This window comes from Erithacus rubecula (genome assembly GCF_903797595.1).
Source record: "Erithacus rubecula genome assembly, chromosome: 2".
NCBI lineage: Eukaryota > Metazoa > Chordata > Aves > Passeriformes > Muscicapidae > Erithacus > Erithacus rubecula.
The window spans coordinates 23,513,349-23,540,204 of record NC_136685.1 but is presented as its reverse complement, the minus strand read 5'-3'; the positions used below and the strand labels follow the sequence as shown (position 1 = coordinate 23,540,204).

The window sequence follows — 26,856 nt, the reverse complement described above, 5'->3', positions numbered from 1 at the left end:
ATGGCCTGTGAGCAGCTATTTTTTGCAACTGTATTTAATATCCTGTCTATATTATATTCTAGCAATTTTTAAAAAATTTCTTGTATGTAAAGAAGTCGTCTTCTACTCCCTGAATGAGATGTTCTTGAGGGCTTCCCTCCTTATCCTTATTTCAGTTGGACTGTTTTTATGGAATGTTTGGTCAGTGTTAATGAGTATGGGTAAAATTAAAATACTCAGATGTGATTGTAGAGTAAACAGAAAATATTGCCTATCCAGTTGTATCCAGTTTGGTGTGCAGACACAACTTCCATGGAAGCATTTCTAACAAACTCCACAGCAGAAAATAGATGGAGTTTGTGGGGCAGCATGTGTGAATGGTAAATGGCAGAGTGACTTGCCACCTCGAGCTGGAAGTGAGCAGAGGGTTAACAGGAGGAGAAACTAAGGAGATGTGAGAAGATAGAGTGCACTTTAATGTTTAGCTTTTCCTCCCCTGTCAGTTGCCCTATGATGATATATGCCCTTTCACCCTCCTCAGAAGTTATGTTCCATCTGTATACTTTTACAGTGTCAAAACAGTTATAACTTACACCTATTTTCTGACCATTGGATCCCAGAGGTATAACTTTTGTTTCTATCCAGTTGCAGCTGAACCCAAGAGGGATCTTTTTTTCTGTCATTTGTTAACCTTGAGGTTGTGTTGATCTGACATCCTGACTTTCACACACAGTCAGAAACCTGGCAATAATTGTTAGTTTTCTTTGTGATGATCTGTGATTATAGAAAAACAAAATTAAATGTGAGAAAAAATGGAAACCTATTAGCAGATGGTATCAAAATTTACTGGCTTTGCCAAAGGTGAGGTAAAATAGACTTCATTGAAAACAGCAGACAAAATTAGCAACCTGAGACTGGGTAGTGTAAGGATTAGCTAATTTATCTATGCATTGGCTTAGAACTACGTAATAGAAGGATCTTTGATGAGTTTTACTTTTCCAAGTAAAGATTTATTTATCACTGATGAAACTGAACACAATCAGAAATCTAGTAGATTTGTGATATGTATTTGTGATTGGAGTGCCTTTGTAATACAGAGTGTCTTAAAACAATAAAAAAACCCCAGGGTCCTTACTTACTAAAGATTAAATAGATTAAATATGTGCAGTTGTATCTTTTGTTGTGCTTCATACTACAGCTGAGCAACTGGAGTAAAAGATTTGAATTTGTGAGGTTGAAAGATACAGTGTGTTATAGTGTCAAAACCACCAGAAAAAGGAGACTTTGAGGAATCATGTTGCCAACTATCTTTTATGTTAGGATTGTGGTAACACCCAAACTTAGACTCTCAAAGTTCTGTTCACTTCTAAAACTCGATCTCTTTGTCTGGCTACTTCTCCTCTTGTATTGGCTGTGTTCAAGGCAGCATGAGAAAAGCAGGGTGTTGCTTTCCCACTTATTTTGTATCAACAACTGAAAACCTTCCAGCATCTAATTAGAATTGGACCAGCTGCAGTGCAGCACTTGTTTTGACTTGTTGAGCAAGTGCATTTGACTTGGAAGAAGAGTAAATTGAATGAATAACACATGTTTAGCAATGAGATTTTTAACAAAACATAAGCTGTTGAATGCCGACCAGCAATTTCATTAAAACTTTTATTTCACTCCATATTTTAATGTAAAGTAACAGGAAGGTATCATGGGTAATCTCACAGTGTCCAGATCACCTGGGAGATTATGTGTGAGAAAGCCAAACCCAGTTATGCCTCTGATTGAGGCATTTCTTTAGGTATCTGCTTATAAAAGCTGCTGGCAGGCACCATTACAGGTTTCTGGGAACTCTTTCCTTCTCATGCTGAATGCTGGAAGCTTTGAACTATTAACTGAGTTCTAATTCTTGAAATAATTCATAGGAAAAAAGCCTGCAAACTTATCCTTTTACATGTTCACTACTATTCTAGCATGGATGTATAACTTTCATTATTTACTGGGGTATTGTCTATCACTTACTAAAATGAAAACATTGCATGCACATTTTGAGAGCATTAGAAAGCAGAAATCACGTAATTTGAAATTCCACCTTAATAATATTGTAGTCTTTACACTATTTGAAATGTGTGTTTTGTTAATTGGCAAGGATCTATGAGATCTTATTGATGGCAATAGCAAAATGAAGAAATGAATATTTTAATAATAGAACAGCACTCTCAAAAGATGCAATGTTAAGTGCTTGGTTAAAATATATTAATATATTCTAGCTTTTTCTTTTATATATATATGGAATATTGAAATGCATTTCTTTGAGAGCTAAAGAAAGAAAACCAACAAGCTAAATATTTGCTTTGAAAAAAGGCAGGCAATGGGGTTTTTTGTTGGCTTGATTTTTTTGTTATGCTTTCTCTAGATTCTGTTGCTCTAGATTCTGTTGCCATTGTTGAAGGCTTTTTTCATTGACTTTATTTTGGTCTGAATCACTAGGCAATTCATACAGTTCAGTAAGTCTATTCAATTATAGACAGGATGGGATGTTCTACCACAAAAAATTTGGCTTTGATAAATAATATTTCATTTATTAAAAATGTCGCTAACTGCACAGTATTTCATCAAGCAATTTTCAAATTGCTTCTAATTTTGGTAAACAAAATAGGAAAATGTTGCTAATTGATATCAGTAGCTGACCTGAAAATAAAGAATTTAGTGAAATAACTCTAAATTTACAGCAATATATCTAGCTTCTGCATATTACTGATCAAACTTTATTATTTGTGTTTTAAAAAGAAAGTATATTTAATGTGAAAATAATTTATATCATTATCTCAAAACCACATCTGTAAATACACAATTATTTTAAATACAACCTATATAATAATAATAAATGCAGGGAAACTCAGATGAAAAGAACTGCAATAAATCAGTTTTTAAGAAACAGAAATACTGCAATGAAAAAAAAAATAAACTCTCCAGACTTGCCCTTTCTAAATAAGCAAAATCCCTACTGATAAAGTAAATAGCTTTGCTCCAGCTGGAAGGGGATCTGAATGTAGATTAAGTTTTTGACAATGACATTCGTGTCTAAGACAGGGTATGTGTGGAATGTAGTTTTGGGGACTCCTATTTTCATCTTCTGCCTACATTTTTCATGTAATATATCACAGAATCATAGAATCATTTTTATTGGGAAAGGCCTTTAAGACCATTGACTCCAAGTGTTAAACAATCCTGACAAGTCCAACACTTTGAGAGCTTCATCCTGCTCCCTGTACCTGTCCTCATCCTCAGGGAGCTTCCCTTCCCCACTGGCTGATCTTTTGGCACATGGGGACAGACTGCTCCTGGTCTTTCAGATTTCTCTCGTGAAGGATGCCCGTCCTTCCTGGACTCCCTTGCCCTTCAGGTTTGCTTCCCAAGGGACTCTGCCAAACACCCTGCTAAACAGCCCAAAGTCTGCCCTCAGGAAGTGCAAAAGAGCATTATGCTGACCCCCTACCTTATTTCTTTGATAACTAAAAAACCCATTAAAACTCCACAATTGCTGTGCCCAAGAGGCCTCCAGCTATCACATCAGCCACCAGTTATTCTCTGTGCACCAGCAGCATGTCCAGCAGGACACCTTCCCTAGCTGAATCCCTCACCAGCTGTGTCAGGGAGTTTGCTTCCACACATTCCAGGAGCCTCCTGGACTGTTTTCTCTCTGCTGTGTTGTATTTTCAGCACACATCTGGTGAGCTGAAGTCCCCCATGGGAACAAGCCCTGGCGACTGGGAGACTTCTCCCAGCTGCTTGTGCAACATTTCATTTGCTGCTCCATCCTGGCTGGAGGGTCTCTAACAGATTCCTACCAGGATATCTGCCAACTACCTTCCCTCTGATTCTAACCTATAAACCCTCAACCCAGTTGTCACCATAATTAAGTTCTATAAAAACATTCCCTAATATAGAGGGCTACCTCGTTTCCTCACCTCCCTTGCCTATCCCTTCTCAAGAGTTTATAGCCACCTTTAGCATCACTTCAGTTGTGCAAGCCATCCCACCAAGATTCTGAGTTGGGAAACTACTACTTCATCCTAAATGGAAGACATGCAGTGGGGTGTATAACTCAGAATTTTGTAGTTAAAGCACACAGCTAAATGATTATGGCAATGTAGATGGTAAATGTCAGTCAAATAATAAAAAAAAATCAGATGTGGGAACAAAAATTTATTTCATTCTCATTTTGGTCCTCAACTCCTGCATTTCTTCTGTGGAATGGCTCAGGATGTCCCATTGCTGGGCTACTGGCATCCTGCCATGTTAGCCTACAGTCACTGAAATCAGCTGATAAGGATTGAACTGTCCTTTGACTGAGCAGGGACTATCTCAGTCTGATTTTCTGGTGCTGTCATGGATTAAAGGGGAAAGGTAAATAAACTCCTTTGTTCTGCTTGCTGGCTGGTACAAGGCAGTTGACCCTTAACAAACAGAATTGTCTCTCCACTGACTGCACTGACTGTATCAGGCAGCCATCTCTGATGTCCAAAACAATACTTTAAGGACAGGTGACTATTTTCTTCAATTTCAATGTCCAACTCAAAATAGATTCCCAAAAACAGATAAACCTAGTAAAGCAATAGTGCTTAGAGAAGTAGAATCATAGTCTGCTGCTTTTTTTTTTTTTTTTTTTTTTTTTTTTTAATCACCACTTTGGGAAGTTATTTTTCTTCATTCTTGGACTTTAAAAGTCCACCTGATTTAAAACATTTTCTAGAAGACTGTAATCCTCATTCAAACACCAATGAGCAGAATGAAATGGCTGCCACTTACTTCAATATTAACTAGGTTTTGCATTTTTAGGACATCCAGGGTGAAAAGAGGAAAGGTATGCCTGCCCAGATAAAGTTGATGTTCATTTCCTACAAGCCAAAAAAGTTGCAAAGCGTAAAAATATCAAAATACGTATTTTAGAGTCTGTAGTCTGGTCTCTCTTCAACTGAGAATGACATTCTGGTGAATGTCCTTAACTTCTCTCAGATGCACTTCATTCAAATATTTACACCCAGCATAGCTGTTTTATTTTGATGGGGCTTTTTTAACCCTCTCTGCTTCTCCAGAACCACTTTTCACCTTTCCACACACTCTACTAAACATTTGTTGCTTTAATTTATGAAAGGTGAGTCTCTCTAAACAGTCTCATCTGTGATGCTGGAATTTGAATGAAAGAGAGAAGAGCAAGAATGAGGTAAACAGCTATTTGATGTCTGTCTTTTCACAGTAGCACAATAGCTAATTCCTAGGGCCTCTGACCTTTCAGTGTCCTGTAACAGAGTACTTGCATTAATCTGTTGCTTATCTGTCACCTACCACATTTGATATTTCCAGTCTCTGCTTTCAATTATCAGTCATTAGAGGCAGCACTGAGTAATTTCAGGAGAAAATGCCTGGAACCTTTGACCTGTTTTGGTCAGATAACCACAAGTGTTCACTGTAGATAAACTATCATTTCATTATATTCAAGATGTAAATGAGTGTCGTTTGTAGTGTATCAGCTTACTGTAAACTTTATCACCTTGAAGTGATTAAAACTGACTGGTTTACTTAGTACTTGTACAAAGAATTTCGAGTCAAACAGTGAAATTCATTGAGGTTAGTGTAAATGACCCTTTATAGTTACATAGGTCTGTAAGACCCTCCATTTTGCCTTGGCAGATATGTTTAGGAGTTAAAAAGTGACATTAATTTAAATAGTGAGACTTCACTGTTTGTGAATCCAGCTGGGATCCTATATTGTAAAATCAGATTATTGTAACGTGTCTTTCAGCATATCTCTGGTTTATTACCCATTTGCCAGAGCAGCTTTCACTTTGCCTATATGTCACAGCCATACACCAACATCTTCAGGAAAAGTGAAGCACATATCAGTGTGGAGCTAATCACTAATGAAAGAGCACATCTAATAGTCCCTCATGCACTATGACCTAAACTCATTGTTAGCAGTTTTTATGTTTTTAAGCTCAGTCAACATAATCAGATATTTATAGCTAAATGTCTCAAATACTGATTACTTGTTATACACCCATATAAGTACTTTGGGTGTTTTTTAGTTGGGTTTTTTTTTTTCCCTATAAAATAAATAGTTTTGTTAATGAAAATCAGTGCAGTATATTTTATTTTGGTGTGAAAGAAGACCTCTTTTCCATAATACCTTTTTCCTGTAAATTTGACTTTTTTTCTTCTTACAGTTAGACTCAGTGTGAATGTTTCATCAGTTTGCCGCATGGGTGGAAAATATCATTCTTTCCCATCTTACACACAGGTGTTTGTGATATTCCCCTGAGCCATGATTTGTCTGATGTAACTGTAGTGCTGCATATATTAATTTCAGGTGGTATAAAAACACCATTTTAAAAAATCAATGCTAAGAATAATGACCAATAAGGAAGTTTTTTTGGGTTTTTTTTTTTTTTTTTTTGTAATCAGTGTTGACCCTAATATCCTACTTATTTTTTACTTTGAAAAATTATATTCCTCCAATAATTAAAAAAATACTGATTTTTCTGGTCAACTGGTTTTTAGATGCTGTGATTTGTCCCACAGAAATGCATTTTGGCAGATGTACTGAGCAGGGCTGGAATGACATGAGAACATTCTGAAAAGATTGAATACTTTAAAATCTTAACCTGTGTTTTTCAGGCTGTCATTGTTGAAAAGCTCTACCCTGTGAAATAAAAATATTTGAGAAATGGTGCCTCCATGCACTTCATGCCATTTCAGCAGGACAAAGGACGTGACAGATACCCTACTGAGCATTCACAGTCTTGCCTGTCAAGGCATTTATTAAATGCAGAAGGGATCAAGATTTGTGTATTATTTTCAGTAATAAAATATTCAATATAATTAAAATTTTAACTTGGTTGCCGTTCTAACCGTTGGTCATTATTGCAACATCACCATCACTGCTTTTTTGCAGTCAGCTATATAATGCAAGATTTTAAGTGCCTGCTTTTTTTTTAATTTTTTTTTTTTTTTTTAATACATTGGCTGATATAAATTTGCAGATAGAAATTCTGGATCCATTGCAGGGAATGGAACTTCTTTGAACTCAGGGTGTGTAAGCAGTGTTCTGTGCTTGTTTCCTACAGCCCTGCTCTTCTGCAGACTGTTGATACTCTGTAAATGCTGTCTTAAACCAAAGAAATTTTGAACTTGTGTCCCTTGCAGATGACAGTGCTGCATCTTCCTTGGATATATATGTGAAAACACAGATAAGTACTATCTGTGTGAGTTGTAGCAATTAATTTGAGGCCCACCAGAAAGTGTCTATCAGTATTCTTTCAGCAGTTGTGAGTGACTCTAAGAGATCCCCAGTGATGTTATTAGGGGTATTGTGGAGATTTTGGACCAAATTATATCATATAGGGAGACAACTACTGTTTCTGAACTGATGTTACTAATTAGAACAATTAGCTTGGTAGAAGCTAGACAAAAGGAAGCTTCCAACCCAAATAAAAATCAATCAGTCCATCAGTAGTGGCATTTAAACCTTTTATTCAGTGTCTAATTATTAAATATTTATTCATAGTGAGTAGTGCTTTATTACTCATGCAGGCTGGTAAATACTTTTGGAAAAAATACTATCCAGAGAGAGCAGAAAGGTTTGTGCTACCCTAAATCTGTTTTAAATATAGTTCTCATTTGAAGGTTATTGACATATCTGTTCCATGACAGGTTTGAAATGCTCAGTTCTAACCTCAGAAGCCTGCAGCAGACTTTGTACGAGCAAAAGCCCTCCCGGCTCAGTGCTCTTGCATATGCTAATCTCTGCCAAGTTCCTCTGAAATGAAAGGCTTTACATGGGCATTTAAAAAAAAAAGCAAACAACTCCCAAACCTTAAGTCAGATCTCTGTGTATATCTCACAGTTTAGAACGGGGCAGTAGAGCTGCTAAATAGACTGTATCCTGTTTCTCTTCAGTAGCAGCCCATTCATCTTCAGCTACAGAGCAGCCAGTTTACATGCTTCTGCTGCTTTTCTGCTTTACTTTTTCTACATGGTGCTCGATGGCAAACCCATGTAAGCTAAATATGCACTTGAGCCAAGTAAACCTCACAGTTAGCAGACAATTTTCCTTTTGTCAGCCAGGAGAAAGTTCATTTTCACTGAAGATAAAATGTTCTTATAGCCTATATATTTTATTTTTGGTGGTGCTTAAGGCAACACAGATTTGTATGTAAAAAAAACCAAACCAAACCAAAACCCTAATGAAAGCAAGGACAGTTTGCAGCTTTGAAAAGGTGACAGGGAAGTCAACTGTAAAGGACCAGTTACATGACCACAGGTGATTTAACTAGTAACTACTGCTCTGAAAATTGTGTTAAATACTTTCTGCTCAATAGCTCTCACTTTAATATGTCCATAACTATACCTTTACATGACAAGCCCAAAATTATTTTTTCTTACCCTTTAGTGCATTTCTATTTTGTGAGACAACATTATAAAAATGGACATATATAATTTTATGGATAAAATTATATAATTCTATGTATATACATGCAAACACATACACATTATGTATGCAGAAAAAGTTTTGGGAGTTTGGGAGGGATGTACAAATGAGTATGTAAGTGTAAATATTATAATACTATACACATTATTTACACACGTAGCATTTAGTAATCCAAATGTGTGCTTTTTCAGAACTGACATTGTGCCTCCCTCAGATCTGAGGACTAAAATGCAATAAAAGAGCTGGGGTTAGAGCAGAGAGTGTTTAGGGAAGCTGAGTGTTTAGTTGGTTATCTAAACCAAATCCCAACTCTGAGTTTTAGAGTTTGTCCACCATCAGTAAAACAAAGCATGCAGGTCACGAGGCAGGTAGAACTTTTCCAGAAGAGAGAAATTCTCTCTTCCCACAGAGCACAGTTTATTCATAGGTCAATGATACGTTGTACTCTGTGGAAGTGGAAACCATGGATCATTTTCCTTTCCACATCCTTAAAGTCTGAAGTATTAATCCCATAAGGCGATCATCAGCCAGTACTCTGGCCTGCAGTTTCCGTTGTCACATCAAAACATATATTCCATTGCAAAAGTAGCTTCTAACTCGGAATCAGAACTGCAGCAGACAATGGAAATAGATCCAATCCAGTTGTAAATTAAAATCCTCTGTTTTGTTCCTCTTAAAATTCTGCAGAAACCTCAGTTAAACACTCATGAAGTTTGCTTCTTTAATTTTAAATTGTGGCAGTGTCAGAAGCAATGGGAGCTGCACCTGCCCACCAAGAACAGGTTTGAGAGGACTTTTCAAGCCAGAATTGTACATCCCATGCTGCTGGGGTGCAAGAACCACTTGGCCCTGACCATCAGTCCCTTCTGACCACTGCAAAGACAATGTGCATGCCATTACAGTACAAGTTGTGTTAATTTATATAACTTGACTGCTTCTTAACTATGTAGTCGTTGCAGTGCACTTTAGTTTTAACTTTTAGTTTTAACTTTTATTATGTTAAATGGCAATGAGTTGCATTCCTCTCATCAGCCTGGTTATGAAAGGCAATTAATGTTTTCCAAAGTCATCTCTATTTCTGACATTGCTATTGCTGTGCTTATGGCTAACAGGAGTCCTAAATACTTCCACAGCTTTTGGTTTGTCCATATTTCTAGTTACTTTACAACATGCCCCCTTTCAGCTTTTTTTGATATTCTTTCCACTCCAGTTTCTGGAATTTATATAAAAGCCACGGAGTATTTTTTCCTTTTGAACTGAAGATACTGGGCTGGTGGAATTTCCTTTAACTGGAAGTATGTCTGGGCTTGTGGTTTTATTATTTGCACAGTTTTACATTGTCATGTTTGTTAACCCCCAAGCAGAGGGAACACTCCATGAATCAGGGGAAACGGGCGTTTGTTTCACATCTCTAGTTGACATTCAATTCTTTTGCTCACAGTTGAACGGGACAAGGACTTCTCCCACCAGCGAAGGCACTACAAGGAATTCCGCTTTGACCTGACCCAAATCCCTCACGGAGAGGCAGTGACGGCCGCCGAATTCCGCATCTACAAGGATCGCAGCAACAGCCGCTTCGAGAATGACACCATCCAGATCAGCATTTATCAGATCATCAAGGAGTATCCCAACAGGTACCCTCCTGCCATGGGCTCCTCACGAGTTCAATGCCATCCCAGAACCAATAATCAATCACGAGTCAGTGATCGATCATAACTGTACACCTGGCAAGGCACTGCTGCTGCTGCCACTGTGGCTTGTGCAGTATTAATTCTTAGGCAACAATTTATTTCAGGTTTATGTCCAAGTTCACCAAATAATCTGCCCACACACAGATTACATGTTCTCAGTGAGCAAATGGCAGAGTCCCATGCACAGTCTAAGTGTCTGGATTTGGGAAATGCACCATTTGCTGACACTGAGGTACTGTAAGACAAGATTCACTTACCCCCTTAGAGGCAGAAAGATTGTCTGACTTTGATTACTTTTGAAGAAGCATGGCTTTTTTTGCTTGTGTTTGACAATTCTGCAGAAGGTAATTAAACTCATGCACTAACTTTAAGATGATGTGCATACTTTACACATGCTGCTGTGTAACTGAAAAGTAAAACAAATCACAGAATCCTCTAGATTGGAAAATATCTTTGAGACTGAGTCAAGCCATAAACCTCACACTGCCAAATCCACCATTAAAGCATGTCCCTAAGTGCCACATATGATATTGCACATGAGCAAATCCCTGAATTTGAGTTTGCAGAGCTCTGTATATGACATGTTTCCAAGACTGTACAAGATCTCAGTAAATTAGCAGATATCACCAGGCAAAGTAGCCAAATACCTGAAAATTATTATTGAAAACTAGTATCAATTCCACAATGCTTCTGAAAAAGCTGCATAGACCCAAAATGTGGAGATTGAAATTAAATCAGTTTATGTCTTTTCTCAGAAAAGAAGTTCAGTTTTAAGAAAAACAAAAACTCTACTTCATCTTGGAACTGATTTCTATCCCAGGAAAGTTTGGAAACCCAAAGAAAATGTCAGCTGAAACTTGCAGATTATTCTGGAGGAAATAAAAGCCCCAACATAGGTTAGCTTGAAGGCTGGGTTAGAACTGAAATCTCTTTTCTGCCTACAGAACCTTGATCTTGTATCCTCCAGGTCAGATCTCTGAACATCCAGTTATATTTATGGCTATAAACACGAATTCATTTTATACCAATGGAATCAAGAAGGAAAACACTCATCCTTCCAGAATAATTTTTACTTTCTTAGTAAATTTGGGGATGAAGAAAATAAAGTCGTTTCTTTGGTTTTTTGCTTTTTGGTTTTTTTAAGCTCTATCTTCAGCTTCCCAAAAATTCTTTTGACATTGTTTCTAAAAAAAAACATATTAGAGAAAGGAATGAAGCAGGAACAAAACACATCTTTTTAAAGAGCACAGGTCAAGGCTAAGGCGATGAAAGCTCTTCACCTGAGAACTCAGATGTTTTTATGAACTAATGTGAAAAGTTAGTTGCTTTAACACTTTTGATGTTTTCAAGTTTTTTAATATTTTCACAGTAGGTGGTTTGTACTCTGTTTTAGAGAAAGCAAAACTGTTTACCATTCTGATGAAGATCACAGTTAATATTATCTGACTTGATCAAATGACAACTGCCTCTGTGAAGGCACTAAACAATGCTTTTGATTTCTTTCAATGCATAAACAGAAATTTATAAATGCTTTATATTTGCATTTAAAATTATTAAGGCCTCATGTCCTCTAATGGAAACATTATGCTGACAGGAGGAACAGGCAATGATGTGCCATGCACTTCATTTCACCAGTGTAACTACAGAAGCTTCAAATGTAGGCTAAGTGTTTCCTATTGTTGATTTTGACAGTTTCTACTTGTATGTAGAGATATTACAGACAACTGCCTCAGTGGAAGAGGATTGGAGAAGAACACAAGCTCTTCACTGTTCAAATTAGAAACAAGAATTTTTTTCCACAAGCCCCTTGCTATCTCCAGACAGAAGAGACCCCAAGACAAGCTCCCAGGATTTTTTTTTTCCCCAAAGCCACATCTTTTGCTTTTGGGTCTTGACTTCACTTGTGATTTTCTTGATTTTGTCACCTCGGGTCTGTTCTACATATGTGCATAAGGTTTTAGATTCAAAATTTTTAGAAGCTGCAACTACAGAATGGGAGAGTGAGAGAACTGTGAAGATGAGGAGACACTGGAACATACTGCCCACATAAGTTGTGAATGCCACATCCCTGGAAGCTTTCAAGGCCAGGCTGGATGGGGCTTTGAGCCACGGGCCCAAGTGTAAGGTGTCCCTGCATGGCAGGGGGTTGGGACTTGATGATCTTTGAGTTCCCTTCCAACCCAAACCTTTCTCTGTGATTCCGTAATGTCCCACAGTCCTTACTAGTGACATTCCACAGCATAACTGCTCCTCCACCCTTTGCTTTGAACAGGAAACACAGGTGTCTGACAGAACTCTGCAATCCCAAACACAGGTGTCTGACAGGACCCTGCAATCCCAAACACGGGTGTCTGACAGGACCCTGCAATCCCAAACATAATCCTGCCATGCTGTCAGACAAGGAGTGCCCAGGGTTCAGGGTGTCCAAGCTGCATACTAAGGATTGTGCTGTAGTCTCAGGCAGTTTTTTTGTCTTGATGGCAGCATGACTGCTGAAGTGGATGTGTTTAATTCCCTTGCAGTTTGCTGAAGTTCCAGTCTTTGGGATTGAGGTTTTCTGTTTGGTCTAAGGAAGCGTGTACAGCATGGTCCATAGTAGGCTGACTTCTTATGGAGCCCCACCATGGATCCTACCCAGATCTTTCCTCAAGAAAACAGAAAATATCATCCAATATGCCAAATATTTGTTCATGATTCAGTGGCAGCTAGTCACTAATTTAAGTAAACTCTGAGAACTCTTCCCGCATTAGGGAATGCTCAAGTGGCAGTGAGACAAAAAAGCAGGTTTCTCGAACAAGGCTAGAGGCAAAACAGCATTATTGGGATGGTCTATCACACTGTAATGATTATTTGATATGATCAAGAACTGTTCTGGGTTTCAAGGAACAGAGAGATGGTTTGTTCCACCTTTACTTCCTTAAGGGTCCCAGGAGATGTGAAGCTTTTTTAGACGTTCTGCCTTCAGCCTCCTTGCTGAAATTGTCTGTGGTAGAATTTCTCCTGTAGAAAACTGATTATTGGGGACCAGACTGAGGTCACTAAACTTAAACAGCCTGTGTAAAAGTAAAGCAACTCAGTTGCATTCTGCATGAATGTATTCACTGTTACATTTCGGGCTATTTAGACACAAAGCCTTAGGTTTTCACTACGTGTTGTGGGCTATGTTTTAAATAGAAATACTTTTTAAAATTCAGCCAAGATTTGCAGCTGTTTTTCATTTTAAGCATGATTGCACAAAATAAAGGAGTATTTAAAAATTAAAAATGTCACAAAATGTGATGAGAAATTTGAATCAATGACATAAGCTAATGAGGGAAGCCTGATCCCTGAGCTCCTGCTGCCTTCTCTGGAGTCAGGTTTTTACCCTGTATCTGTATCAACTGTGGAAAAAGTTGTTTTTTTTCCTGACAAATACTTTGAATTTCTGTAGTAATATGTGGTTATGTGGGCTAAATAATTAGTATTGGTCCAGATACATTTTCTCTATTCTTCTATGTGTTTTCAAGAATCAGTTCTGGTTTTCTCTAGGTATCCCCAACTCATTTTCATTTCATTTGCTGAGTTAATGAGTAAGAGCAATCTGTCTCTTTAAAGTTTATTACCTTAGCCAGATCACTATAATTGCAGGGAGACAGCCAAGTAATTGAAGTATCAATAGCAAAGACACTTTAGTTTGAGTTTCTGCTGCAGTACAAAGTAATAAAGTCACACTGAGGCAAAATTTGTCTTTTGTAGGAATTTCTGGATGGGGCCATTAGTAGTGCCTGATTCTGATTTGGCATGGGAAACACTGTGATTTTGAGAACATTTAGTATCAGCCCTGGCTTTGGAATGGAAAGACTCTGTATGAGAAAACAATTATATATTCTACAGGGAGAAAAGACAAGTGTGGAATTATATCATTGTGGTATTGTAGTATTTTATATTCCAAACACTTTTACAGTTTTCTGTTAAATCTACTGAGTCATGCAAAAGCATTTTTAAATAAAACATCTCAAAGACTATTAGTCAGAATTAAACTTTCCAGATTTAAAGTTCTGATAAAACTGCTTATAAGAGAAAAAAAAAAAAAAAGTTGGCATTTAAGACTCCAGAGAGTACTATTTATGAGCTTGTGGTACGTTGTTAATTTGTTCAGTGCTAGCATAGCAGGTCAGGCTCTTTAGAATTGTAAGATTTTCTTCATGTTAACTCCAGAGGGGAAATGTAGGTTTTCTCTTTGTGTGGTCATTAGCACAGTTCTACTAGAATGGAATTGATAAGAGCCCAACAAAAGATTATCCTTTAACAAAAGATAAAAAAATCCCTTTCAATTAATTTTTTTTTTTAATTACCTTCCTTTATAATTTCTGAGGTCTTGGACCTGATTTTGCAGATATATCTCATGTAAGTAAACATATGCTTGTCATAGTTCATTGGTCTTATTTTCCTCACTATTTAGCAGGCACAATTTCAAAAGGTGCCCATGATGCTTTTTTCAGTATCAGACCTTCTAGGTGCATTTACTGTGTTTAGATAAGACAGGAACTTTCTAAGGTGTCATTGTGATTAAGCACTGTGAGAATACAGTGAGAAGACACTAGCAATTTTAAATCCACTTTTTTACACAAAGCCTGTTCTTTCAGTCTGTCTTTGCTCTTTAAGCATATATTAATTCAGTCTGTAAGGCAACAGCACAATTCCCAGGTCTGTGTGAGCCAAGTCTTCCTTTAGCTGACTTGTACAGTAAAAAATTAGAATAAAACACTTTTTCTTGTGTCTTACTGTTTTAACTACTATTTATGGCACAAAATAAATAGATTTCTATAACTATAGATTTAGGTTTAAAAGGTTAAATGGTGAAAACAGTTTTTAATAATGCATGCTGCTTTGAAGAAGCGTGTAAAATGAAACTGATGAGAGTTAAATATCTTGGGTTTAGTCTGGTCATTGTAGTAAATTATTTGTAATACAGATGATGATCTGGAACCAATTGTGTCACGAGATATGTGAAAACAGAACAAATAAATGACCCGTACTAAAAATTTAGTAACACAATTATACTAACTCCCCTGAGCAGCCCTTCTGAATTACTGGAAGATTTCATGGGAACAAATTTGAAAATATATCAGGGAACTGAGGGTTAAAATGTAATAATTTTATTATTGAATAGATATGTAATTTCTGCTTTGATATAGAGACTTATTTTCTAAACATCTGTAGTAATAGGAAACGGTCTGAACTGCCATCTATTCATGTTTTGTCATAGGATACAGCTGCCCTCATATGTTATTAACAACAGATCTTTTTAGAAATACTATGCCTCTGAGTTTTTGCTGAAATTGGAAAGTGATTTTGAAATTTTTTGTCTGCTATGCTGAAAAGTTTATAAAAGAGAATCTCCCTGAGACATTCTAATGTTGAAAGATGAATTTTTTATACACAGCCTCAATTATGTATTTCGTGTAGTTATATCAGGAAGTTGTATTTTTCAGATTTCCCAGAGCTATAGTTTTTTACATGCTGAAAATCATTTCAGAAAGGCCTCTTAGGGGAAATACCTGTATTATACCCAACAACTGCTTGTTAGCTACAGCACATGCTGCAGTGTGTCATAATGAGGATGTGTCAAAGGATTATTAATTTGGACTCCAAGAAGTTATTGTCAGCAAGAAAATGAGGGGAAAAGGTAATAATATTTGAATGCCTTAACTCTCTATTTTCTTTAACTTAGGGATGCAGACTTGTTCCTGCTAGACACAAGAAAGGCTCAAGCTTCTGATGTGGGCTGGTTTGTGTTTGACATTACTGTGACCAGCAATCACTGGGTGATAAATCCACAGAACAACCTGGGCTTGCAGCTCTGCGCTGAAACCGGGGACGGTAAGATGGAAACTAAGTGTGCTCTTGTCAAACCTTGCCAGGACTCTCTTCTGGATGGCTGCTTTCTAACTTCACTGGCTGACAGTTCACTGAGAGAATATAAGCAAATAACACAAATCTTATCCTGCTGCTGTTGTGGTCTGCAAATTTTCTATTATTTTCAATTCTGTAGAATATGTCAATTATAAAACTAGCTGAATCAAGTGAAATTGGGTTCAGGATAAGAGCTCCTACATACAAAATTAGGTTCCATTTTAATGCTCTACTACTGATGATTACATTCAGGTAACTCAGGCAGATTTGCAGAACTTCTTGGGCTGAAGCATGGAGAAAGTCATAAAACAAACTTCAAAGCCATTCAGAAGGTACAGCTGCTGTTGATACTGATGTTGAAAAAGGTTAACAATAGGGTAATGTGGGAATTGGTTTTCTTTAATTTGAAATCTAAAAATTATGATTTTTTTATCTTGAAATGGGTCAAAATTTTGAAATCTTGAAAATTTTGTTTAGCTGAAAATTAGAAAAAACCACTATCGAAACAGAAATTTTGAGCTGTGGATGTTTTTGTACAAATTTACTGGGCTACTGCATTATTCATAGTTATGCTCTTCATTAAATTTGAAAATGCATCTCAATGCAAAACAATATTTTTAGAAGAAATGTTCTTTACTTAGACTTCTTTAGAAACTAATAAAAAGAGACTTACATGCTGTTTTTTCTGTGATGGTTCACTTAATCCATACCACTTTACAAGCAAACTCAGATTTAACTCTTTTTGTCAAAAAGCTTTTTATGTCAGAGGTCAAGGGATCTATGATGCCAGTTAATCTAAACCTTAGCTGACATAATGTTAATGAGTAGCAGAAGAAACCCTGGTGTAAGGATTAATATTCTTTTCTTCTTTGTTCTGGCTACATTTTCTCATTGGTTTTGATCTAAGTTCTCCCTCAGGCTCAGCTGGGCTGTGAACAAAGCGTCTCATACTTTTTCAGCAAGTGCCCTGGCTGCTGGAGAGTTATGCAAAAACTCTCCTTTAGGCATGATGCTTAAAAAGAGAGCTGGCAGGCTTGCACCAAAGCTCGTGGCCATCTCATCTAAAGTTACCTTTATGGTCAGAGCACAGCCTGTGGACAGGGGGGCAATGCAAAGTGTTGCTTGCACATTGTGGCTGCCTCCACCCAGCCCTCAAAGGCAGCACTCTGAGCCTGGGCTGAGTGGGCAGCAGATCCTCAGGCAGCCTGGCTTAGTGAGGCCATTTTAAAGCTCCTACAATGCTGGGGAGGTGACACCTCCGTCAGGAATCCAAATTAGGTGGGCTGGCTTCTGGCCAGCTTTCCTGCTCCAGAATAAACTCCATCCTTGAGTTGTTTTTGTTTTGTTTCGTTTTGTTTTTTCAGGGGATTTGAACACAGAAATTGTTGAAAATTAAATATCCATGAAAGGCATTCGTTAAGAAACCAGCAATTTGTTGGTTCTAGCCTCAAAATTACATCAGTTTGGTAAACTACAGGAAAGCTTGTATGGGTAAAAGGAAACCTTTAGATTAATACACTGAATAAATTGTATAAGAATAGCTCACATAAATATTTCCCCTGTCCTACTCCCAAGATCAGAAAGGTGATAAATAATTTCCTATTTTAAATTCCAAAACCACAAACAGCTTTACCTTTTGCACTTTATTTACCTGACTTCTGAAGGAACTGGCCTTTTCCCTCACTTCCTATTCCCCTTTTCAGTTTATTCGTTCAAGGAGTCCACTTCTAGGGACTAAAGTTTTCAAAACTATAGGACAGACCTGTGCTACACCACTTCAGCACAAGCAAAATCATCCTTTCATGCTCTTACAATTTTGCTCTTAAGGCTTTGATTATTTTTATTGGGTTGCTGTTACTTCTGGAAGCTATTAGAAACACCAGCAGTTGAATGACACGTTTGTGTACAGATGGAACATGAATTTTTATACGACTCAGTGTGCAGCGGGCTTGGTTCGTAACCCAGAGAACCCCACCCACCTTTCCTCCAACCAGCTCTCTGTGAGAGCTCAGGGACTGCTTCAAATCAACTGGAAAACCTTCCCTTGGCTCCAGTGAACTTCAGGCCAGGCAGGTCTGAAGCACATTTCTTCATGCCGAGTTTACAGGAGGTATAGTACTGCTGTCCCCATAACTGGAGAGATATTTATGATAGGACCTGATCCATTAACCTTTCTATTGCAACAGATCATTAAACTAAATGGGATTCTGTTAAGTAAGAGGATCCCTGATTGAGTTATTCCAGTGCTACACTGTGGTCCTGGATAATCAAGTCTGCATACATGCTAATTTTTAGATTTATTCATGCAGCCAATGGGCACCAATAGTTGCTGAGACTCCAGGTGTTACTATATTGTTATCACTACCATTAAAAGCAATCTTTCTCACAGTTATCTATCAGAAGCATTTTAGGCAATTGCTTGTGAAGATATATTTCTTTGCATCCCTGAAGATAGTGCACAAATAATAATAATAATGTCTACATAAGGAATTTTTAAAAAATTAACTATTTAATATAACAGTGTGAAAAAAATCTTTGGAAAAAATGTCTGGTTGCTGTAATTCATATTTTTCCCCTCTTTGAAAATCTTGAAAAAGTACAAAAAGCCACATGACATTGGAATGTGGAATAATTTTTTTTTAGGACAGTATTTGGTATCATACATCTCATTTTAGCATGAAATGTAGACTTTTTCTCTTAATGGGTCATTTTATTTTGAACAGTAAGAATAAAGGTTTGCATGACACATATGGAAGCTGTCAACATATAATGCACTGTTTCCCTGGGGCTGTGGTAAATTAAGGATCAGGTTTTTTTGATTCTCTTTTTTAATGTATCCTCTACATTCTACAGCATCCCCTTTTGGCTGATTCCCTGCTTTTGACACCAAAACTCTCTGTCATGATTCAAATAAGAGGTGATCTTTTTCATGCTGATGGATGCATGAATTGCAGCATAAAATCAATACGAATGCACAAACAATTTGAAAAGCTCCATGCAACCTTTTCCCATATATATGCCACATGTCTCCTTAGACTTAAAACTTGTTGTAGCGAATCAGCACCTTTGAATTAACATTTAGCATTTTTATAAGTGGATGTTAGCAGTGATCTGAACATCGCTATTGCTGAAGAGATATAAAGGGCAACAAAACGAATCCTTTTTCTGTTTGTGCTTGCTGAAGAGAACCTCTGTTTACAGAGAATTGGGAGAGGGAGATAATGTGCAATGCGATTGGTGGTGATCCACATAACAAAACAGATTCCAAATACACAGCTCTCAATGCAACATCCTGAGTAATCCCAGTCATGTAATTCTGTGTCTTTTATTAGATTACTGCAGCTCTCACTTATTTTTCATCTACCAGTACATCAGTGGGGAAGAAACTGGTGTCAACTTTGAAAAACACGGAAGATTAAGATTTCTGTTACCACGTAGTCCTATAGAAGGTTTCTTTGGACTTTCTGCTTTTTGAGGTGGACAGGCAGCAGGAACCCTCAGCTCCCTGACTCTGACTCTTCAAGTATTTTTTTCCTTAGAGCAAAAACAAACTTGAAAAAAATTGATTCCTTGATCCAAGTGAAGGCCAATTCCCCCTTCAGCATGAATTTGGATATGCTCTGATGTGTGTCCCCTGGAAGGGAGTTTGGTTCTTAACCCTACATGCTGCACGAAGGATTGGTGAAGTTCTTCTCCAGAGATGTTGGGGAAGAAACTAAAAAAATAGCCCCTCTTCTTTAGCCTCTCTTCTTTTTAGCCTGGATCTTCTGAGGTCCTTTAGTCCAACTAGGCCTTCAGAAAGCCAGCTGTCTTGGAGTGACATGGAGTGCCATGACAACCTGTGGCAGCACTCTGGCCTCTGGCTGTATATTTGATGTTGTTTTGGCCTCACCATTACCACACTAAAGGTCATCAGTCTATCCCACAGTTGCCCCTGGACAACCTTGGCACCTCACTTACATGACCATGGTAGCTCTCAAGTACTCTGGGAGATGCTGCTGGACCTTTAAAACTCTTCATGGATCTGATATTTACAAGGCAAAGTATAAGGAGCAATTTCACCTACATTGCTGTCCTTGTAGTGGGGAAACTTAGGAAATATTTATTAATATTGATACATATATGGACTTTGGCAGGCAATAGCTCTGACTAAGTTCTGAGCCATCTGGAAGCCATATAGCCATGTTAGCACAGCACTGAACCCAAGCTAATACATCCTGCCCCTCAGCAGGTTTTATTAGCTTGGGCTCAAGCTCTGCCTAAGTACAGCTACATTCATTTCAGTTCAGAGCTGACTTTGGCCAAAATTGCACTAGTTTTAAATTAAACACGCTCAGGAATACTGTGGTGTGAAACAAGCTGGAGGGATGAGTCTCAGTCTCCAGAACAGAGTGATCCCATGACAGCTGTCCCCATGAGAAAGCTCTCAGTGCTGCAGTGCTGCCTTGGGGCTCTGCTGACTCTGAGGTGGAGCTGGCACAGGATGTTAATGCATCAGGAGCACGCTCCCACCCTGAGCAGAGTGGGTGATCCAGTTCCAGCACTCTTTAATTTGCTCAGTTAGGTGCAAACACTGTTTCCAGCTGGGTCACAAACATTGTGTTGGCTTGAAGCAAGTGAACACACCCTTTGTTGGTAAGGGCACTCACTTTAAGCAGAAGGGCCAAGGGGGACAGTGAAATGGGCTCCCACCACCACTGGTGCAGACTGGTCCTGGCTGTGCAGCTGTGCAAATCACCCCACACCCTGCTCCCCAGACAGATGAAGGATACATCTGCTTTTCAACACCATCAGTTTAGAGATAATGGTATTTGTGTTCCATTCCATTCAGAAGACTTTTATCCATTTTATTCTTTGGTGGATGACCAATTAATCTAATCTCTCCTTGTTTTATTGTCTTCCTGAACACATTTTTTAATGGTGCAGAAAAGCCCCAGGACTCCCACAAGCCACTCACAGTTTAAGTGCATTAACTTGAAAGGATAAATCAAGTACTTACAGAGCATTTTTATGTATAATTACATCAGATTTTTTGTATAAGCATATATGGTACTGTCATATTATACATATCAGGGTTCCTTATGTGTTCCTGAGTACTTTCTTCAAAAGCTTTATGAATACCAAAATGAACACAAATACCCAAAATGCCTTCAAACGAACTGAGCAAAAGCAACTAAATGTAAGATTTGACAAACAAAAGATGGATCTAGTCTTGACTAGAGCTGTGAAACCTAGGAAAGGCAGAGCAGAGCATCCAAGACCACACATTTGTCAGAATTCCTTAGTGCCTCCAGGGAGAAGAAGAGTTAACAAAACACATAAAGCTTGTTTCAAAAGCATATTTTATACTGTTATAGATAAATGTGTCCACCAAAGGGGTAGTTTGCACAGCAGTTTATGTAGATAATGCAACAGAGACAGTAAAAAATATTTTAGAGTTGGAGTGTTGAGGATGTGTTATATATGGACCATCACATTGGCGTTATTAACTTTTCTCTTGTTTTTTTTTTTAAATAAGCTTAGGTAGCCAAACTCTGCTTTAGTCCTTTTGTTTCAAGTCCCATTGCTCTCAAGAGTACTGTTCAGGCATGAGAAACTACAGAAGTTCCTCTAATTTTGAAAACTACTGTATGAGCTTTCATAGTCAGAGCCTATGAGCAGTTTTTTGCTCCAATTTTAAATGTTATTGGATCTTGAATGCTCAGGATCATTCTTCAAAAGACCTTTCCCAAACCTCATTTCAGATGTCAGTCCCCAAAAGAAGGAAGCCATAGGTGTGGCATTGGAATTATTTTTTTTTCAGCAAACTGTGTTGAAATGAATTCTTCAAATCACTAAATTTTTCATTTCTAAGTAAAAATATGTAAAATAATTACCAAAAATAACTGTTGTGACCTAGCAGTAGTGGTTAATCTGCGAAATGTGTTTTGTGACTTCTTGAACACTTTTGAAAGCAAATAATTCTTGTTTTTCATAACAAAATGAGTAGTTTGCTGCAGGCTGATGACTCAGGACAAAATAATGGATTTTGGAATTACTAATTGTGCTGTGTTGCCAGTATAAATCTGGCTAGGAAGCATAATGACTGAAAGCTCTTGCAAAATAAGTATCTGATCAATATGTTCCTTAAAATATATACTGTCTGAGGAGATAAAGCCAAGGCACAAGGTCTTACTGTCATTGGCATGCACACTGGCAATCTCAGAAAAAGTGAGCTTTCTGAATGTTATGAAAAACAAGGACATGTCTCCAGGTCAAAACTGCAAGACAGATTGTTATTGAAAGCTTGAAAGGCTCTTGCATTTCCATTTGGAGCAGCTGGGGGGAAATGAACTTTTAAGATGGAACTCAGTCAGTTCACAAAAAGAATTGTATGATATGGCTGCATGTGACAGCACTGAAGCAGACACAGTGACACAGCAAATAGCTCTGCAGTTATCATCCTGAGTGCTATTCCTACTTTGTGGGTAAAAAACCAAAAAGCACAAAATTGTCAGGATTGTTGAGATAGGACCTTTCAGTAAACTGAACTTCACAGTTGTTTTTGCAGCACTGATTCCTTTATTATTAGGGGAGAGAATGTGAAAAGGCAAATAATATTCATTCAGTTCAGTCAGTCAAACCCAAACTTCCATGCAAGCTTTTATGCAAACTGCTAAGGGCACTTTACTATCAAATAGCATAAAAGCCAAAAAGAAGTTTAAATGCCAAGTCAAACAAATACATCTTGCCAAAGAGTCAGAATCCTATGAATAAGGACTAAGGAGTTCAGCATACTTGAAATATAATGCCTTAAATAAGTCCTGGTCTCCAAATATACTTGCCAGTACGTAGAAGAGACAATTAATCGTTAGAGCAGCATTGAGAAGTGCATGCCAGAATGTGCAGAATACAAAGGCTCTGGACTATCACTGCGCAGAGCAAACTCATCTGTTATATTTTTGAGGTTTTTTCCTAGGTGCAGGGGCAATTGCAGTGGCTAAGTTCAGTGGAGCAGGCACTACCCAACTGCTGGTTATTTGCACTTTCTTCTTTTCTTCTGAAATCGGAAGAAATTCTTTGACATTCTCAGAATTAAAAATACGATGGAAAGACAAAACCAAATCCATTTTTCAGAATGCTTGACAACATTGTTGAGAGATGCTCAAGGGAAGCAGAAAGACAGACCTTGCTGTTTTGGTTTTACAAGTTTCATCTGGCTGAAGCTCTGAGTGTAGTTAAGCAGGTCAGCCTGAGTCATTCAGCTGACTTTAGAAAGTATTGCTTCAATGCCACAGTATGGAACAGCTACATGTCTAAGAGACTGGATTTTCAGCTGTCAGTGAAGCCAAGAGTTTTCTAAATGTTTGCAAGAAACAATAGATTAAAACCACTTACACAAATGAAGCCCATGAATGCTTTTTGCTACAAAGGGAAATTCAGGATAGAGTAATATTTTTTTAAATTTTTTCTGAAATTGGCACTACAAACAAAAGTAAGGACTACCTAACAAGATCATGGTACACACAATGGAGCTACTGCTGTGGCAGAAAGCTTGACGATTTTCAGAGGCAGAATGCTTTGAAATACCTCCTGTTCAAAAAGGGGCAATGCTTTTTAGACTGAAGGCAAATATCCCACACGTACGCCTTCCTTTCTTTCTTTCTTTCTTTCTTTCTTTCTTTCTTTCTTTCTTTCTTTCTTTCTTTCTTTCTTTCTTTCTTTCTTTCTTTCTTTCTTTCTTTCTTTCTTTCTTTCTTTCTTTCTTTCTTTCTTTCTTTCTTTCTTTCTTTCTTTCTTTCTTTCTTTCTTTCTTTCTTTCTTTCTTTCTTTCTTTCTTTCTTTCTTTCTTTCTTTCTTTCTTTCTTTCTCTCTCTCTTTCTCTCTTTCTCTCTTTCTCTCTTTCTCTCTTTCTCTCTTTCTTTCTCTCTTTCTCTCTTTCTTTCTCTTTCTTTCTTTCTTGATAATAGAAATTCTGTAAATGCAAACTTTCTTTTGAAAAGAAGCAACCTAAAATGGAGACGACATATGTAGTTTGGATTTCCAAACCAAACAGTTCAGAGATCCTCCTCAGAAGAAATATAGTGTCTCAAGGGCAATGTATATTTTGATTGCTTCGTCTTCTGAAAGTAGCAGTTAAGCTAAGGTATATGATAAACTGAGAGAGAAAAGTTTAACAATGTACACACAGAAGTCAATAAAAGTTTTCCTCTGCACTAGAAGCAGATCCAGTGCATATACCATTCATGAATTGAACAAATGAGTCCTAAAAATGTTTGCTGGCTGCTTAGAAGATCAAGCACATAAAGGAATATAGTCACATAAGCTGTTTCTCTGTGTAAAAAGGCTGTGGGTTACAGGATTAATTTTTTATAGTATATCTCTATACCCTGGATAACCAAGTAAGCCTTAACTTGTGGAATCTTAATAGCCATCTCATTGCTGAAGTCTAAAGGAAACCCAGAGGAAACTTAATAATATTAAAAGTTATTTTAAAGGGAGTTCACATTGGTTTGAAGGATATTTTGCTTCTCACACAATATCCACCATTGTAAATTCAGAGAACCTATATTTAAATTCAGAAAAGCTTCACACACCTTTACAGTTCTCAATATATAAATCGAATAGTATTCTTAAAATGTCCACCAGTAAAGCTTTAATATTTTACAGATAAAATTAAAATTCTGAAAGTTTTGGAATGAAAAATAAAGGAAAATAGTAAAAATATTCCCTCTAGAAATGAAGGAAAATGTGGAACTTTGTGGTAAGAAGCTAGCTTGTCCATGTTGTTATGAATAGAGAATAGCATGTACAGTTTTTCATATCTGACTAGCAACAGAAGATTGGAACATATAGAAATTAATGTTACTGAATTATTTAATAGTAACTCAAACACATGAAGAGAAGAATTAAAGAAACACAAGACTAAAAAGACATTTAAAATGAAATCAGAAGCTTCAACAAATATATTTTTCCCTTGCAGTCAAAAAAGTAATTATCAAAATTGTTCAGAATATGTTGCCAATTACTCTGCTCCATAACTGCTAACTTTCTCAGTTCTTCTCTTGCCTTTGCTGGGCTCTCTGTCACTGGAAACATCTTAAACCAATTTAAAGTGCTACACCTGAATAAACATGTTGTAAAAGTGTTTATGTATTGAAGTGGGTCAGTTCAAGGTATGGTATTTGGCTGGAACTTCTAATTTCTCTTTTTACTGCAAAAGGGCTGCCAGAAGGAGGAAGTCTGAGCTGAATTAATACATTTGTTACAGTGGAAGTAGAATGGAAACTACTTTAACCACAAATCAAACTGCCTCTTTCATTTACGCCAGTGATAGAGTTTTTTTAAGAAATATAGACTCTGGCGTGCAGCCACTGTAAGTTTGTGTTTGAAAAGGAAACCTATAGCTTATTTCTATAAGGTTTACTCCTATGCTTGTTTGCAAGTTCTTTTCCAGGGTGATTGAGTTAACAGCACTATACATTTGTGAGGCAGATGCTCCTTCGTTGCCCAGGTACCAAATTTTCCAGCGGGTTCAGAGGAGCCCCAGGCGCCCCGATGCCGCCCGGCGCGCGGTGCCAGTGCCATTCCCTCCCGGTTAAAGGACCCCTGTGTCCCCACCCTGCACAGCTGCACAGCTTCACATGACACTGTCTCGTTCGCTGACGGTTGAAGGGCTCTGCATAATACACGTACGCACAAAAGTGTTTATGCTGCCAAAATAAATTCTGTTAAGAGCGAGGGTTTATTTGCTAGAATGTCACTGATGCAGTTTCAGTGACTTGTTTTGCTTTCCTTTCTTTCAGTGAGGCTCAGACCACATAATATAGTGAGGTTACCACACAGTCCTGACTGAACAAATATTTTAAAGAAATATGCACATCCCCTGGGAACAGAACCAGAGTCAATAATGCACATATTTCAAACTCTCTTCTCTTGAACCACTGAATGGCTTCCTACCTTCATTGGTGAATGAACATCAGTTTGAGTATCACTGCATAATATTTATTTTTAAAGCAGAACTATATTTATTATCTACACTTCTATTTGCTACTGGTTTGCTTTGGGGATATAAGGTTCCACGTCCCACTGAAACGATGCAAAATTTGAAGACTGCATTACATTATCATTTCTATAGAAAATAGACTTGAATGGGGCTCATTTATTTTTCGGTTCTATAGATGTAGGCATGAGACTGAATTAAAATGCCTCTGTAATAACTAAGATATATAGCACAGAGAGACCGCAATTTTATGGAATAACAAATTGTACTGTAAAGCTGTTGAAGCTTTTGGAAATTGTTGAGCTTTTTGTCTTTTTAAATTCTGTTCAACAAAATGTGGCTAGGATTCCTAATCATGTAAATTCAGGATTGTAGCAAATTCCTTGCTATGATTCAGTCAGCAGTTGAACTCCTGCTGTGGCTTTGGGAGGGACAGAATTTTACCTTTTAACTCACGATTTCCATTGCTTCTAGGTCGAAGTATCAACGTTAAATCTGCTGGCCTGGTTGGAAGACATGGGCCTCAGTCAAAGCAGCCATTCATGGTTGCATTCTTCAAGGCAAGTGAAGTGCTTCTCCGTTCTGTCCGAGCAGCCAACAATAAAAGGAAAAACCAGAACCGCAACAAATCCAGTAGTCAACAGGAGTCCTCTAGGATGCCAAGTGTTGGGGGTAAGATGGAGCTATGATTTATTGGTCTTTTTATAGGAGGTATGGGCACCTGCTGAAATCCAGGGCAGTCACAACAGCTCAAAAAGATGCTGCTCACAGGCTGAGCTATCAGACACTCTTCCCACTCCTCTTTTGTTTTGTTGGCCCTGGGTGTGATC

At 37.7% G+C, this 26,856-nt stretch overlaps 1 protein-coding gene across 4 annotated transcripts in view; it reads left to right on the top strand.

The window, feature by feature from the left end:
- BMP5 (bone morphogenetic protein 5) overlaps positions 1-26,856 on the top strand; it is a 56,615-nt gene that overhangs the window by 14,072 nt on the left and 15,687 nt on the right. For all 4 annotated transcript variants that reach the window (XM_079297690.1, XM_079297689.1, XM_079297688.1 and 1 more), the window contains 3 exons: positions 9,900-10,092; positions 15,863-16,011; positions 26,501-26,698. In XM_079297690.1, the coding sequence (XP_079153816.1) occupies positions 9,900-10,092; positions 15,863-16,011; positions 26,501-26,698 (540 nt within the window). The remainder of the gene's footprint in view (positions 1-9,899; positions 10,093-15,862; positions 16,012-26,500; positions 26,699-26,856) is intronic.